Source organism: Xiphophorus couchianus, chromosome 1 (genome assembly GCF_001444195.1).
Source record: "Xiphophorus couchianus chromosome 1, X_couchianus-1.0, whole genome shotgun sequence".
Classification (NCBI taxonomy): domain Eukaryota; kingdom Metazoa; phylum Chordata; class Actinopteri; order Cyprinodontiformes; family Poeciliidae; genus Xiphophorus; species Xiphophorus couchianus.
The window spans coordinates 2,615,091-2,629,320 of record NC_040228.1 but is presented as its reverse complement, the minus strand read 5'-3'; the positions used below and the strand labels follow the sequence as shown (position 1 = coordinate 2,629,320).

The 14,230-nt window shown below is 38.9% G+C and overlaps 1 protein-coding gene across 2 annotated transcripts in view; it reads right to left on the bottom strand.

Annotated features, from left to right (window-relative positions):
• LOC114144895 (plexin-A1-like) overlaps positions 1-14,230 on the bottom strand; it is a 286,607-nt gene that overhangs the window by 6,424 nt on the left and 265,953 nt on the right. For both annotated transcript variants that reach the window (XM_028018126.1, XM_028018134.1), the window contains exons 25-32: positions 10,788-10,934; positions 10,068-10,227; positions 9,189-9,292; positions 8,972-9,068; positions 6,695-6,885; positions 3,554-3,723; positions 2,561-2,773; positions 1,659-1,809 (exon numbers count right to left, since the gene is read on the bottom strand). In XM_028018126.1, the coding sequence (XP_027873927.1) occupies positions 1,659-1,809; positions 2,561-2,773; positions 3,554-3,723; positions 6,695-6,885; positions 8,972-9,068; positions 9,189-9,292; positions 10,068-10,227; positions 10,788-10,934 (1,233 nt within the window). The remainder of the gene's footprint in view (positions 1-1,658; positions 1,810-2,560; positions 2,774-3,553; positions 3,724-6,694; positions 6,886-8,971; positions 9,069-9,188; positions 9,293-10,067; positions 10,228-10,787; positions 10,935-14,230) is intronic.

The following is a 14,230-nucleotide window of genomic DNA, read 5'->3' as shown; positions in this document are numbered from 1 at the left end:
ACAGAGAGGAGGGAGCGGTATGCTTCTCAAACACTCTCACACACACCAACACCCCCACACGCATCCAACAGAAAGATACAAATATAGTTGTAGTAAAGGGTAGATTTAGTTTGTTTTATCTGGATAAAACATTTAGTAACTGTTGATTTTGTCCTATATGATCAGTGGAGGTTAATAACCTGAAAACAACAGCAACACCAACAATGTGTTTAATTCATGTGAGGTTTGTTTGCAAAAAGAAAATGACCATGTTGGGCTTCTTAGTTTTAGTGTTTTTAAAACCTAAGTGTGAAAATTGTAAAGATGGAATAATTAAGCATCCACAGTGTTTAAGTTTTGCTTCAGTCGTCTACATCTAAGATAACATATACAGTTGTTTTTTTTGTGTTTTTTAATACATAACGATACTGGAAATGACTGAAGTCACCAAAGACGAAGAGTTTTGATCACGATAAACTCGGCAGCTGAGATGTATCGATTTCCTCTAAAAAAGACTAACAGGGTGAGACTTGGGCTGCTTCCAAAGTGAAAACATAAAGCTTGTTTTTGCTTTAACCACAAAATACAGAAAACAAAATGAAACATAAAAAGATAAACCGCTTCAAGTCCAGGGCGAGCGTGGCTGACTATGGGCGATGTCCCCCAATGCCCACCCATACCACCGGCCCTGCTTCTTCTGCCTTTAACATCTCCCTTAGAGACAAGAGCTGTTTTTATCACAAATATTGAATTTTTTTTAATTTTGTAAATCCTGTCTTATGAACCTGGGAATAAACCCAGTTATTTTGGAAATAAAATGTTTCATTAAAGTAAAGCAGTAAAGGAAATAAAATTGGCCAAAACGAATCCAGCAGCAAGTTTTACCTTTTGACCTGGAATAATTAATACTATCATTAAAATGTTCAAAACAGAGACTAATACAGAGCTGTTTTATGATACGTTAGCTGGGATAATATAAATGTCTTCACTGCGAAAAATAAATTACATTTGAATAAGGAGACATCATTAGCAGAATAAAATATTTATTGATATAAACAAACGTCAGACAGATCTGACAGACTCTAGTAAACAGTAAAGCTTTTTTATGATAATATTAAAGAAAAATATAGTTGGAATCTGCCAGTTCAAATTACGGTCTTTAAACAGATCTTTACTCTCATGACACATCCGTCACATTTAATTAGTCAAAAACAGTGTTCCTCTAATTACGCTCACACTGCCTAGTCTTCATTTCCTCCCTCTGCCTCGGAACGTTGCGGTAACACAGCACATAATGGTATCATCTTAGCACATGCTGCAAACAAGTACATTCATTAAAAAATAATAATAATAAATAAAAATCGGGTTTAATTTAGTTTTTGTCCTCTAGCAGCAGGTGCTATTTTCTGGAAATTTTGAACAAAGAACAAAAAAAAAAGATAAATTCTGTAAAGCTTCATTAGGTTCATAATGTGTTGAGCTCACGCCTTAATGTGTATCCTAATGGCGCTAATACCTTCCAGCTTGCACCCATGCAGATTGCTTATCAGTGTAATTGAATTAAAATGACCTCATGATGTTACTCAAGACAAGTGAAGGGACAGTCCATCCATCCAGCGGCTCATTACGCCTCGCTCTCCTTTCCGTTCGACTCGGCTCCGTATTCAGAGGGCGCTCACCTCGTCTTTGTATTTGATGATGTAGGTGTAGATCTCATGCAGAGCAGACATGCTGTTGAACTGGTCGAGGTGCAGGCGCGACTGCTCCGCTAAGTAGGCACTCATGTCCTGATCGCTGATTGCTGGCATACGGGAAATATCCGAGTAATATCTAGAAGACAGGTCAAGCAGAGTTATGTTTGCCATCATCCGGAGCTCGGCTCTCTGTGACTCCGTGTCTGCAGTCACTTCTTCAAAAGTGAAACAGAAGGAGGAAAAGCAATGTGAGGTTGTGCAAAAGTCAAACTAGAAAGAAAACGCAAGTTTAATATTTACCATCTGGAGATGAAAACCTGAAATTTGTGGAATTGGAAAAAAACAAATCCTAAAAACTCCATCTCTTCCAATATGAGCACATGATTCAACGATGCTTAAATCCAACTTGATTCCTGAAAAGTTGCCTTTGCTCATCCTGTAGCTGAATTAAAGATAAGTAGGCTACAGAAGTGAAGAGATTTAGATGTTTTTGTCCTTACTTGTTGCTTACAGAGCAGAATTCAAGCAGCGTGGCTTTTACTGATACTTTAGGCTGCCTGAAAAAGCTGTAATCTATATTAATAAGCCAGGAGTAAGGCAGCAGTAATTACAGCACGTAATTCCTTTGCCCTAATTTAATTCAACTATGTATTTATGCTTTAAAAGCCTGCAGCAGCTAGAGTTCAACCTATAATGTTGTTCTAATCTTACAGCTGCTTAATAGCGTAATTAACTTTGATCTTATAGCTCTGCCTCATTTTCCTACCTTCCAGCAGCAAAATGGATATATTTTCCACTTTGACTTCAGGGCTGTAGATTTGTTGCTCACCTCTGGTCAGATTTAGCAAGTTTGAGGCTGGGTTTGTTCAGGTTCACCTTGGACGTACCTCTCCACCCAGCTCTTGTAGTTGGGGATGTCTTTAGCGTAGAGGAGCTTATTCGAAGGCGAGTCTTTCCCCAGCTTGTGCTCAGACGTCGAACACGAGTCCATGAAGGTCTGAGCCACGACGGACAGGCAGGCGTCTGTGATGCTGTTTTTATGGATGTCGAATACAAACTGAGGATTCTTGATCACATTCACCCAGAACCGCAGGGGAAGACTGGAGGCAGCAGAGCAGAACACAACAAAATTACATTCAAGTTCCAGGTTTAGGAAAAACATGAACCCAAGACAAACTGAGTCATTCTGTAACAAAAAACCCTCAAAAATATAGTTGAACCACCTGGAGCAGTGGTGGTATTTACAGCCTGGATGACACCTCATTGCATCATAGTCTACAAGATTAGCATCTTACGTTGTCTCAAGCGAGACAACGTAAGTGAACATGATCCAAACGGACTTCTCTTCAGAAAATGCAGTCAATGCTCCACAGAAAGCCATTACTATTGGTTTTGTTTGTTTTTATTAGCTTCCTTCTTGTTGTTACAACCTTGAGATAATGCTGACGGCTACCATTGCTGAATAACTTCAAATTGCTCCATTGACGGTGGCGTCCGTTATTCCTTCTGTAAAAAGTTCCCTGCTGTCTGTCTACGTTCTTCGTTGCGAGGCGTCGTTTTGAGGTCGTAAACTGTTCCCATAGAGATCTGATTGTGGTTGCAGTGAATAATATGAGCAAAAGAAAATAATCTCATCTGACCAAAGCACACAATCTAGAAGTTTGGAGAAAAGATTACCCAACGGCATCAGAGGTGTTTTACTTTACTGGGTCGGCCAAAGAATGTGTACAGCATTATATTCTATAGGCTACCTCTTTTTTACCAGCTTTTTTACCTCTGGAATTTATTTTAATAAGCTTAACCCAACTAAGGGCATTTTAGCACTGACCCTTTTTTTTCATGGCTTCCAGTCTAAAGAAACAACCAGCCCCGTTTCTCACCAGTTGCTCTTCCAGGTGTGCCGTACGTCATAATCTGTGATGGAGTGCTTGTCGGCTTGCTCGTCCAGAAAGTCGAACATGTACTTGATGGCCAGCGGCAGCGCGCTGCCTCTGTGAGCCGTGCTGAAGATGGTCTCAAACAAGTCATCCACAAACTTCTGTAATGTACCCTGGAAGAAAAAATGAACACGGAGAGTTAAACAAAGAGAAATGTATGTAGAAACTTAGATTATCTCTAAAGAGATTTAATCATGAACTACAAGAAAAAAAAACTGCAGGATGTTTCAGTTCTCAAAATTCTTTTAGAGTTTTATAATCCTTTCCATTGTTTGAGGTCCACTGTTGACTCTGGCTGATTGACAGGAAATGTCAATCAGCCAGAGTTCAACTCTCTGAAATTAACAATTACATTTATACACCATTAATTCCTTTCTTCTCCTCATTTATTGATTTCAAGCTTTTTCCCACTATTACTGCTATTAATTACATGTTTTGAGCTACAATGTGCATTATACATCATCCATAAAACCAGTCATCCTTCAACTATCAGAATTTAACCACCGTTTTCCCAGTGGTTGTATTTTTTTCAGCCCCAGTTGAGTTAATTTGCCGTTTGAACCTTGAGCACTGAGCAACTAAATGGCTCAGAGGTGTTTGGCATCAGCTTTTGAAATGACGAGCTAAAGAGCAGAAACTGGGTGCTCATGTCTGACAAGCTCGGTGACATTTTAAAACAGATGGTGTCGCCTTGTTAATCCTTCTGACCTTTGTTTTACTGAAAGGGTTTTTTAAAAAAAACATTTCTGTTATTTGTCTTCTGCTCAGGTTTAATATTTAACGTATCAAATCAACCTTTAGCTCAGAGGACATTTTGAAAAAGAAAGGCAAAACTAAAGACTTTATCAATAATATGGTTCCATTTCCAACCTGACTGGCTCAGTAATGTGTGGAATCTTACAACCATTTCACATTACTTTGCATCCATCCGATTCCATGGGATGTGCAGACTCATGTCTCAGCACTGAATCTTTATGCATCTGCCACAATAAGCAATAACAATGCTCCTTAATCTCATGCTACATTATGCAGATTCTCTGTCTGCGCTGATGAAGATTCACTCATCTCAGTGAGAAAAACAGCAGAACAACCTTCCCAATAATTAACTGATGTTCATTTGAGCTCTTGAGGGCGGTCCTAGACCGTCAACAAGACATTGGACTTTTAACTCCAGGTGTTCACATAATGGCTAAAATAACGTACAGCATCCAGGTGCAACAGAACATAGTGAATGTTACATATTTGATCTCAAATTCACATGCTATGTTTTTACTGAGGGCCAATTACAATCATACACACATTTCATAGATGTGAAGGGATTTGTTTTAGAAATGCTTCCATTGTTTTCATTTAAACCTAGACACGTATTTTTATATATGTCAACATGTTTATTAATATGATACAACGTCACAGCAGGCTTAGTTCAAATTATACTGGACGTTAGTTCTGACAGACTGACAAATATTTAATATTAAATATTAAATAGGACTCCCAGCATACAAAAGTAAAATTTAGCTTAAATAATTAAGCTTAAAAAAGCTTTTGCCTTTTGGAGAACGCATCAGTAAAAGTTGAGTAGCGTTAATAACTACAAAAAAAAAAAAAAGAATTTCTTTCTTAAACAAGAATAAAAGTGCTGGGATCTGCAGAGACAATATGTCCAGGCTGCTCGCCACAGAAAGACGGTGATGTTGAGAGGACAGGGGTGAGATTTGCTTTTCAATTGAATTTACCAATCTGTTTTTTTATTTTCATCATGCATGACCAGATCTTCAATTCCCTAACAAATTGCCTGTCTCCTGACATCCCCAGTATCAACCTCCCTGCACCCCAAGCCCAGCCTTTATTAATCTGTTTCTCTTATTGCAAGTGGAAATTGAAAGGCTGGCTCTGTTGTAACTGCTGCCCATTGCTCTATTTACCTTCCCCGGTCTACAATTAAATAAGAGATGCAGAACTGGGAGACGGCGAGGGACAGATGGAGAGACATGCTGGAAGATTCCCACAGAGAGAAGAAATTTAAAACTTAAGATATGTATCTTGGGAATTTATCTAACTTTTCACAAAAACAGTATTATTGAAGAAATTCAGCAGCTCTTATAGCCAGTTTTCAATTTTGTGATCATTTTCACGGGAAAAGTAAGATTCTTTAACTTACCTTTAAAATTTTAAATGATTTAGCACTTAATTATTTAATTGTTCTCAGTAAAAAAAAAAAAATGTTTTTCAAGATTTTCCCATTGCTGCCCCTACAAATTTGTGCTGCAGAGTTTTTAAATCTCTCCTGAAAACTAATTTCTTTAAATTGGTCTTTAATTTAAGTTCAGTCTGAGTTTCATCAAATATGTTTGGTTATGGTGTCCTGTAATTACATTTCTTTTTATTATTATTATTATTTTTTTGGTTTTTGTTGATTTCATTGTTGTTTTTAAATGTGATATAAATACATTTGACATTGATACTCAGTAGCTGTGTTTCCACTGAAAATATAATTGCGTAAATTGAAATTATGAAAATAAATATGTATAATTGATGCATCCTTACTTTAAAAAAGAAAATTTTTGCTACAAAGTTTTCGTGCTAGCATGAGACGGTGTTGTCAAAATTAGAATATTTCACCAAAACTGCAATGGAAACACTTTCTTTGCATCACACAAGTCATGTGACCAACAACGCAACGTTGCTGCTGGCAGAAAAGACAAAAAAGTTGGAAGATGATGGCATGATATGTTTTTTTTTTTCAACGTATGGCATAAATAAACTTATTCTGGGGTGATTTTTAAGTGAATTTTTTATTTAAGGGAAACACTGCAATTGCAAAATTGTGTTTTCTTCAACATCAGTTGAATGTTGACAAAGTTTTGCTCACATTTACACAGCTACTGCGATAATCAACTCTGGTTCCATGCAACAAATTTTCCTACTGGATTTAAATCTCAGACCAGATCACTGTAACATGAAAGATGTAAGAAAACAGTTGAGGTGCATCATGTTCTCCTAAAACTGATATTAATGAAATTATAGTTTAGTGTAGTTTAACAGTCTCAGGTTATGTTCCCGCCCGTCAACTTGTCTGCATCGTACCTTCGTGGCCAGCAGCCTGGTCAGGTAAATCTCAGAGACCATCTTGCTCCCTCGGTCCCCTTCCCTCTGGTCCGAGTGGTCGTGGTTCTTCACCAAATGCCACAGTTTGGTGCCGCTCTCCAGGTCTGGTGTGATCATCGGCGTTCTGGACCGCAGGCTGTCCGGACTGCTGGCCGTCCTCAGCATGCTCTCTGAACAGACAATCACCAGAGAAGATGACCTACCAGGAATGTGTTAGTTCTTCTTTGAACAATGTTATACTAAAAAAAACCAAAAAGATGTTGCTAGTTTCAACAGAAACACCGTCTTCCTTCAATATTTGTCACTCATTTTTTTCCCTCTAGCCTCTGTGTCTGTTTCATTATTTATAGTGTGAGTGTCAAAGCTGATTAGAGTGAAGCAGTGAGATATCTGCAACGGTTTCTTTTTACGATAGAAAAGTGTGTGTGTGGGGTGCTGCTGCAGAGGTGGAGTGAACAGAGGAACACGATTATAATTATCTGTTCAGTAGTTGTTGCTCCCGGGGCCAGAAAGCAGGAGGCAGAAGCCGATACGTGCCACAATCACTTTTGTTGCTTGAGAAAGGAAAAGTGCGTGAGAAGAAGAGCTGAAACGGTGGAGGAGCTGACAGGGAGAGGTGGGTGGCCGGCTAAATGGAAAGAGAAACTAAAAGGTCAGGAGAGAAGGGAGTAATAGAACAACATGGAATAGAAAAGTGAAAGACTGGGTGGTGTACCTGCTTTTGTCAGCAGGATTTAACTCTAAACTCATCATGACCATGGCTGGCCGATTATTTTCCCCTCACATGTACAGCTCCTTCCACAAACACACCCACGTTCAAACAAAGCAGAGCCATAAGTAATTACAATATAACTATAATATATAGTAGGTGTGCACCATATAGTGGCACTAACATCGGTGTCGGCTGATATTAGTGACTTTTTAACATAACAGCATCGATCTGCTAAATAAAACTGGGATAATATCAACAAAAGGTATTTATATTTATCTTCTTGCTGTCTGGGAATCACATATAGATATATACGTAAATCCTCACTAACAATCTACCATACTAAAACATCCTGTCTCTGTCTGGTGTGACATAAAGTCTCATATACTTTGACTACACTTGTTTGTGATATAAAATTCTGCCATCCATGTTATTTTTTAGATCTGCACCAAAAACCTAACAGGCTATCGTAATCATCCGACTTTCAGCTAGAAAAGTAAGATCATTTTCCAATCAGTCAACGCACCAAAGACTCCATTTTTTGGTTGTGTTCAATGTTACACAATGAAAGTTCAAGGTGAATTCAGAGGAAGCATGGAAATGTGAGAAACTGTTTAAAAGTAAATTTATTCCCTGTCACATGTCTGAAACTTATTTGGCTGTAAAAGTGCAAGAAAGAGGGTATCAAATTCTACTTAACACATCTCATTCAAAAGGTTTAATTCAACTTAATCAAATTAAGCTTTGGGTGATTTCATCCATTAACCTAACTCCTTAGCTGGTGGACATATCTGAAGTGAGTAAACATTTTGGATATAATATTTGGGAGGAGGCTGTTAATACATAGTCACCCATAGTTCTGGTTACTATTTTGCTGTTTTATGTTTTTCTAATTGAAAATATTTCTGTGTAAAAAAAAAAGTTACACTCACACAGCCATTAGCAAAAAAACTGAAATCAATTTAAAAAATCAATAAAATTGATTCACTGGTCATTTCTTTAGACACCAGAAGATCTGATGGAAAAAAAAAGAAGGAAGTGTCCTTTTTGTAATTTAAGCTTCCAGCCTAAATGTTAAACTTTTGGTAAAGGTGGTTGGTGCAAGGGTTAACAAAACCCACTTTGCACCAGATAAGGGTTTTTTTCTTGGTTTGTTTCTACAGGGTAATTTATTCTATAAATAATTTGATTTTCCACTGAAGCTTACAATGCTTGGGCCTCTATCTCTGTGACTTCCAGGTGTCCTTTCTCTTTTTCACTCTGTCAGCCAGAGAGCGAAGTGTCTGCTTTAATGCCCGTCATTTATGGACTGCTTTGGCAATAGCCATGGAATAGCCTTGGCCTGGGCTGATGGCAATGGATATAAAGGATTGCCATTCACTCAGGCGGGTGGGGAGGTAAGAAAAACATGGGTCCCAATCACGACCCTGACAAACAAAGAGTGAATGAAAGAGAGCTCAGACTTGTGGCGGGACGAGAGGCAGAGAGAGAAATCATTGATGGAATGATTTAAATGGAATGGAGCTGAGAAAATAACCGAGCCGCACCGTATCTGCTGAGGCTCTTTGTGAAGGTGGAGGAGTTGGAGATGTTGTACGCAGAGTTCTGCTTTGGCACCAAGGCGATCACTGAGGCATCTGTTACCTGCACAGCAAAAACACATGCGCACACACACACACACACACACACACACACACACACACCTGCCACGTGAATCTCTTTCAGTGGGTTGTGTTTGTGTGAGCTTGTTGTGTGTTTTCTTACCTGATAGTGAGCTAGCGTGTTGAGTCTTTTCCAGTCATTGTCGATCTTGGTCGTGACGTCTTCGTCCTGCAGAATGATTCTGGCCATCCTACCCTGACGCCATTCTTTTAAAGAGGGAAGAGAAGTTGGAAGCAAAGAGAAGAGGATTCATATAAATGCCAGTGCAGGGAAACTGGCACCTTCCAAATCAACAAGTCTGAGTGAACGGTGGCGCGCGATCTGCGCCGAATTAAAAAAATATCAGACACAGATGACCAGGTGCCACAATATTGCCTCCAGGCTGGTTATGGTGGTGTAAAGGTGTCGCTCAGCCACCCTTGGGCCACTTAGTATCAACTGAGCTCCACTTAAATATCAGTGCTATCTCAGTATTGTTGCTGAATATTTCCGTTTCTTCACGTTCTAAGTAAAAGCATCTTCTGATGGCTACTTCCACAGGGACATGCCAAGTTTCCTGAATGTGACATTGGGTTCACTGTACTCTGCTGCCCTGTCCAGTCACTACGTCTCACTCTCTTTGTTATAGAGTAAAACAGGAGACTTTCACAAGTATTCAATGGAAACATATCAGCATGGACCCAAATCTATGAGGAATGTTTCTAATTGAATCTCTGCTACAAAGAACTAAGGCAATTCTGAAAGCAAATTAGTCCAAACTGGTACTGTCAAGGTGTACCTAATATAGTGGCTGGTGAGAGCAACTGTTCTTTACGTGAGTTGAGCAAAATTACTGCAACAATGGACCTTTTCTTCCTACATGTCACAAAATGCCATCAATAGTTCATTAAGTCTGAAATCATTATTGAATATGTGAACTGGGAAAGTTGAGATAGATTAATACAACTTTATTCTTATTGCTGACAGAACTGCATGGCTTACCAAGGTCCATATCAGATGCCTTTGGCCTTTGTGAGTAAGGGCTGCCTTTGTACACGGCATCAAGCAACTTCTCCTTGACCTGAGTGATGGTGTCACAGTTCAGACATTTGACCGTCACCTCTGAGGCGTTTTCATTCTCCGGGTTAACGCAGTGCAGCGTCTGGCAGAAAAAAAAAAAACAACAGGGCAGAAAGCATATGGTTACAAACACATGGTACTGGGCCTAATCAGGAGTGCTTCCTGCTAACAGCCAGCTGTTGAGATGTCTGTATGGGTGTTCAGGTGGATGTGAAGGTACCTGACAGCATTTTTACACCTATGCAGCAGCCACTTCAAACCTTGGTTGAGCTCCCGGTCTGAATCGACTGACTGGATCCAAAATAACTCAACATTCACACTTGAGTGTCGACCAAAACAACTACAGAGGAACCTCATGTGCCCCATTGTGTTTCCAGTCCAAACTATGAGTACTTTGTTTTGATAGACAACATAGTTAGCACTGGGCAGATGATGAGTCACTTCATAGCCAGATCACATCCCCACACCAAACAGCACTGGTGCTGAAGTGCCACGTTTACCATGGAGGGAAGCTGAGCATACTCCTCACTAATCAGGGAAGCAGTCTTCTGCAGTCAGACAGCTGATTAGTGTGACTACAGCTCAGTAACCCGTCAAGTGACTGAGACCAAACAGGTCCCAAGACGCAGGAAGTTTACTGACCAATGTTTTGTAGTCAATCTGTTGCCTGATGAGTTTGTCCTCGCTGAGGGAGTAGCGGGCTTCTCCTGTGATGGCGTCAATGGGTCCCTTCTCCATCTGCTGCTTGATGGCACAGTACAGCATGAACAGAGGCTCGCCGGCGCACTCCTGGTGAGGGAGGAGGCACAAGGGTATCAGAGTTATCTGCAGCTCAGGCAGACTGGGATTTTCCTCAAGCTGGAATCATTTCTAGACTTTCTAGGGAAGGGAAATAAAATCCGGAATTCAGGACAAAAGGGAAAAAACATGCTTAAGGTAAACAGTTTGCTGGAGTACTTGGAATGTCCTGGAATAAAAGGAGCAAAACTTGTTTTTAATTTTGTCCGTCTGTGTTTGAATCATGAGGTCAAGAGGTAACTGCTGTTTTAGGAATATCTAATTAATAATAAATGAGAAAAATAAATTGCATAAAATATAGGAGATTAAATAGTCTTGGCACTACAAAATTTAAGACCTGATTAATGTATTTAAGGCCAACTTACCTTTATCCTAATGAATATTAGGATATTCATTAGGACTTCAGGATGCACGGACGCCCTGTTCTACTACAACCTCAGACTCCCAACCTAAATCTAATAGAAAACTTGTGCGGTCCAACCATAAGAGATGACCCAGGACTGCTGTTGTTCAAAGGGAATCTTGAATAGTTGTGTTTCCTGTCCTAAATTAACCACAACTCCTTGAAAAGGTTTTGCATTTGACTTTGCCTTGAAATGTAAATGATAAAGTTGTGTTACGTAAACTTTGTTCCCTCTGGACTTCACTAAAAGCTGTTGAACGTTTGCTAGCAGACACAGATGTTACACTGTAAGTATACTTCGTACCCTCCTCCCTCCATCAGAGACACTTGTTAATCAATGGTGTCGTTAGTCATCACTTCTGCCTGAGGAAAGGTCCCCCAGCTGATGGAGCAGCAGTTTAGATGGAAGAAGGAGGACACATCACGGCCGATACTCATCCTGACAAGAGTTTAATGACTGACTGTGCACTGCTCGGGGAGATACTTCAGATTGGCTGCGTGCGTGTGTGTGTGTTTTGCTTCGGATGAGAACAAGGAGGGAAAGTACAAATTTCTCCATCTCACCTTCAAGCTTCTTCGATAACTTGCTTCTTTTCTAAAACACACACATTTCCACTTTTCCCCCTTTAACATCAGTTCACAATGTCCTATTGTCCTTCCATTTTTGTTGTCCACTTCTTCATCTCTTGTATTCACTTTACTTTTAAAAATGAAAATAAAATGCAACCCTACTCCAGTTGCAAATCTATTTATAACTCTATGCTGACTTTATTAGCCATGAGGAAATCATAAGATCTTGTATTTTCTGCCTGCTCCTTTTCAAACATTTAATGTAAAATTACATGTCAATATGGCGTGATAATTTGTTTTAATTGTTTATTGTTTTTACTTTTTGTCTGTTTGAAATAAAAAAAAAGTTATTGTGCTAAACAATAATGTTGTTTTGAGACCATTTTCAAATAATATCTTGGTAATAGCATAAAAATGCAACTACACCTTCTTAAAGATCAATACACTTTAATTCCTAACAAACATTTGACACTGGAACTGGAATACATTTTATATTTCCAAAATAAATAAACAAACAAACAAACAAAAAAAAACTAAAACAACAAATAAAATGAACACTGAAGTCTCTGTAAACAAAATTTTAAAAAAGAAATTAGCCAAATGGAAATTATCTAGCTTGTTTTAATTTGTCATGTGATTAATGAATTTGTTGCTTACTGTGACAAGCTGAGGTTGCACTGGATTTTATTTAGGGGTATCAGGTTAAAGATAGCTAAATGTGAAATGCATGCCACACTTTCCAGATTTAGAAAAATGTTGGAAAACATTTATTATTTTCCTTTTACGTCTCAGTTTTACGTTATTCTGTGTTTGTCTGTCACATAAAATCCCTATAAAATACATTCAAAAATGTCCTAATTTCACAAAATGTAAAAAAAGGGTTGAGAATTCTTCTAGAAAGAAAACTTTCATAAGTCATTTACATATAAATGGCAACTATTTCAAAAACAAACTTTAATGATCAAACACTTGTCATTTCTAAGTCCAGTCCGGTCAGATCTGCTGCCTTTCTCTCCTTCCTCAATTCCCTTTTCCTGTTTCCCTAACGCCTGATGACGATGCCCTCTCAAATTCATCTTTCCTCTAACCACCAGCAGCGGTGCCCACCTTCAACCTTTTCTTGTCCTCGGCCTCCTCCCTCCCTCGTTCCATCTACATGAGCTTCAAGAAGCTCGTTAACATCAGGGCCAATTAAGCAGGCATATGCTGAAGACACCGGGGTGTTACGCTTCTGCATTCGCTGGCAGCTCCTCCACAACACGTAGCTTTGGCCTGCACAGCGCCTGGCTTTTATCAAGCTTCCTTAAACATGTCAGTGGTAAATTTTCAAGGTTACAGCAACTGCTCTTATTAAAAAGAGATTTTTACGTTAAGATTTACATATTTGGAATGTTAGTGTTAAATGAATGGAAATATGCCAGAAGTTTGATTACTTGTTATTTAGAAGACATAAAAATATGTGGAGACATTTAGGTTCCAATTATCATGTGTTTTAAAACACAGAATTACCTTCATGTAAATGTTTCAATCTTTTCAAAACAAGTCTTTTTTTAAAAAAATGTATGAAATTCAATGTTCTCTTCAGATTTTGAAAATATCTGAAAAAAAAAAATCCTTATCCTGGCTGTGTTTTTATTGAAGTTTTTTTTTCAATCAAGGCACAAGGAAAGAGAGAAGACAAAGATGAAGGCAGGAGGACAGCAGTGCGCCACATCCCACACCCTCTGGAGAGGCAAATGACCTTAAGGGAGAGACGAGACTGACAGCTCAATAATGACAAAAGAAAGACAGAGATGAAAGAGAGATCAGAGGAGGAGAAGATGTGAGCTAAAAAAAAAAAAAAAAAAACAAAGATCAGTGAAGAGGATGTGTGAGACAAGGGGGCAAAGTTAGGAAAGACGGGATTGTCTCTTGGCAAAAACAAAACATTCTACCTAAAGTGGAGTACTGTTTATTGTATTGTATCCCATTTTTTTCTGAATACCAAGTATTACAAAATCTATGCATCCTCTCATCTAAAAAACTGTCTAACTGAATAGTTAGACAGGAAATTTGTACAAATTTAGTTAACTCTTTAACTGTTGCCCTGAAAAACACTTACATGCAAGTCCATGAGGATATCAATGTAGTCATAGCAGTTAAAAGATAAAATATTCATCTGTTCCTGCACACCCCCACACGCACGGCCCCGTACACACACACACACACACCCACAAGCCTAATTGTGCTCCTCTGCCTTCTCTATGTGGACCTGCTCTCATCTGATTAAATACACTGCTGAGTCAAAAACAACCAATCAGAGCCAGGAGGAGGG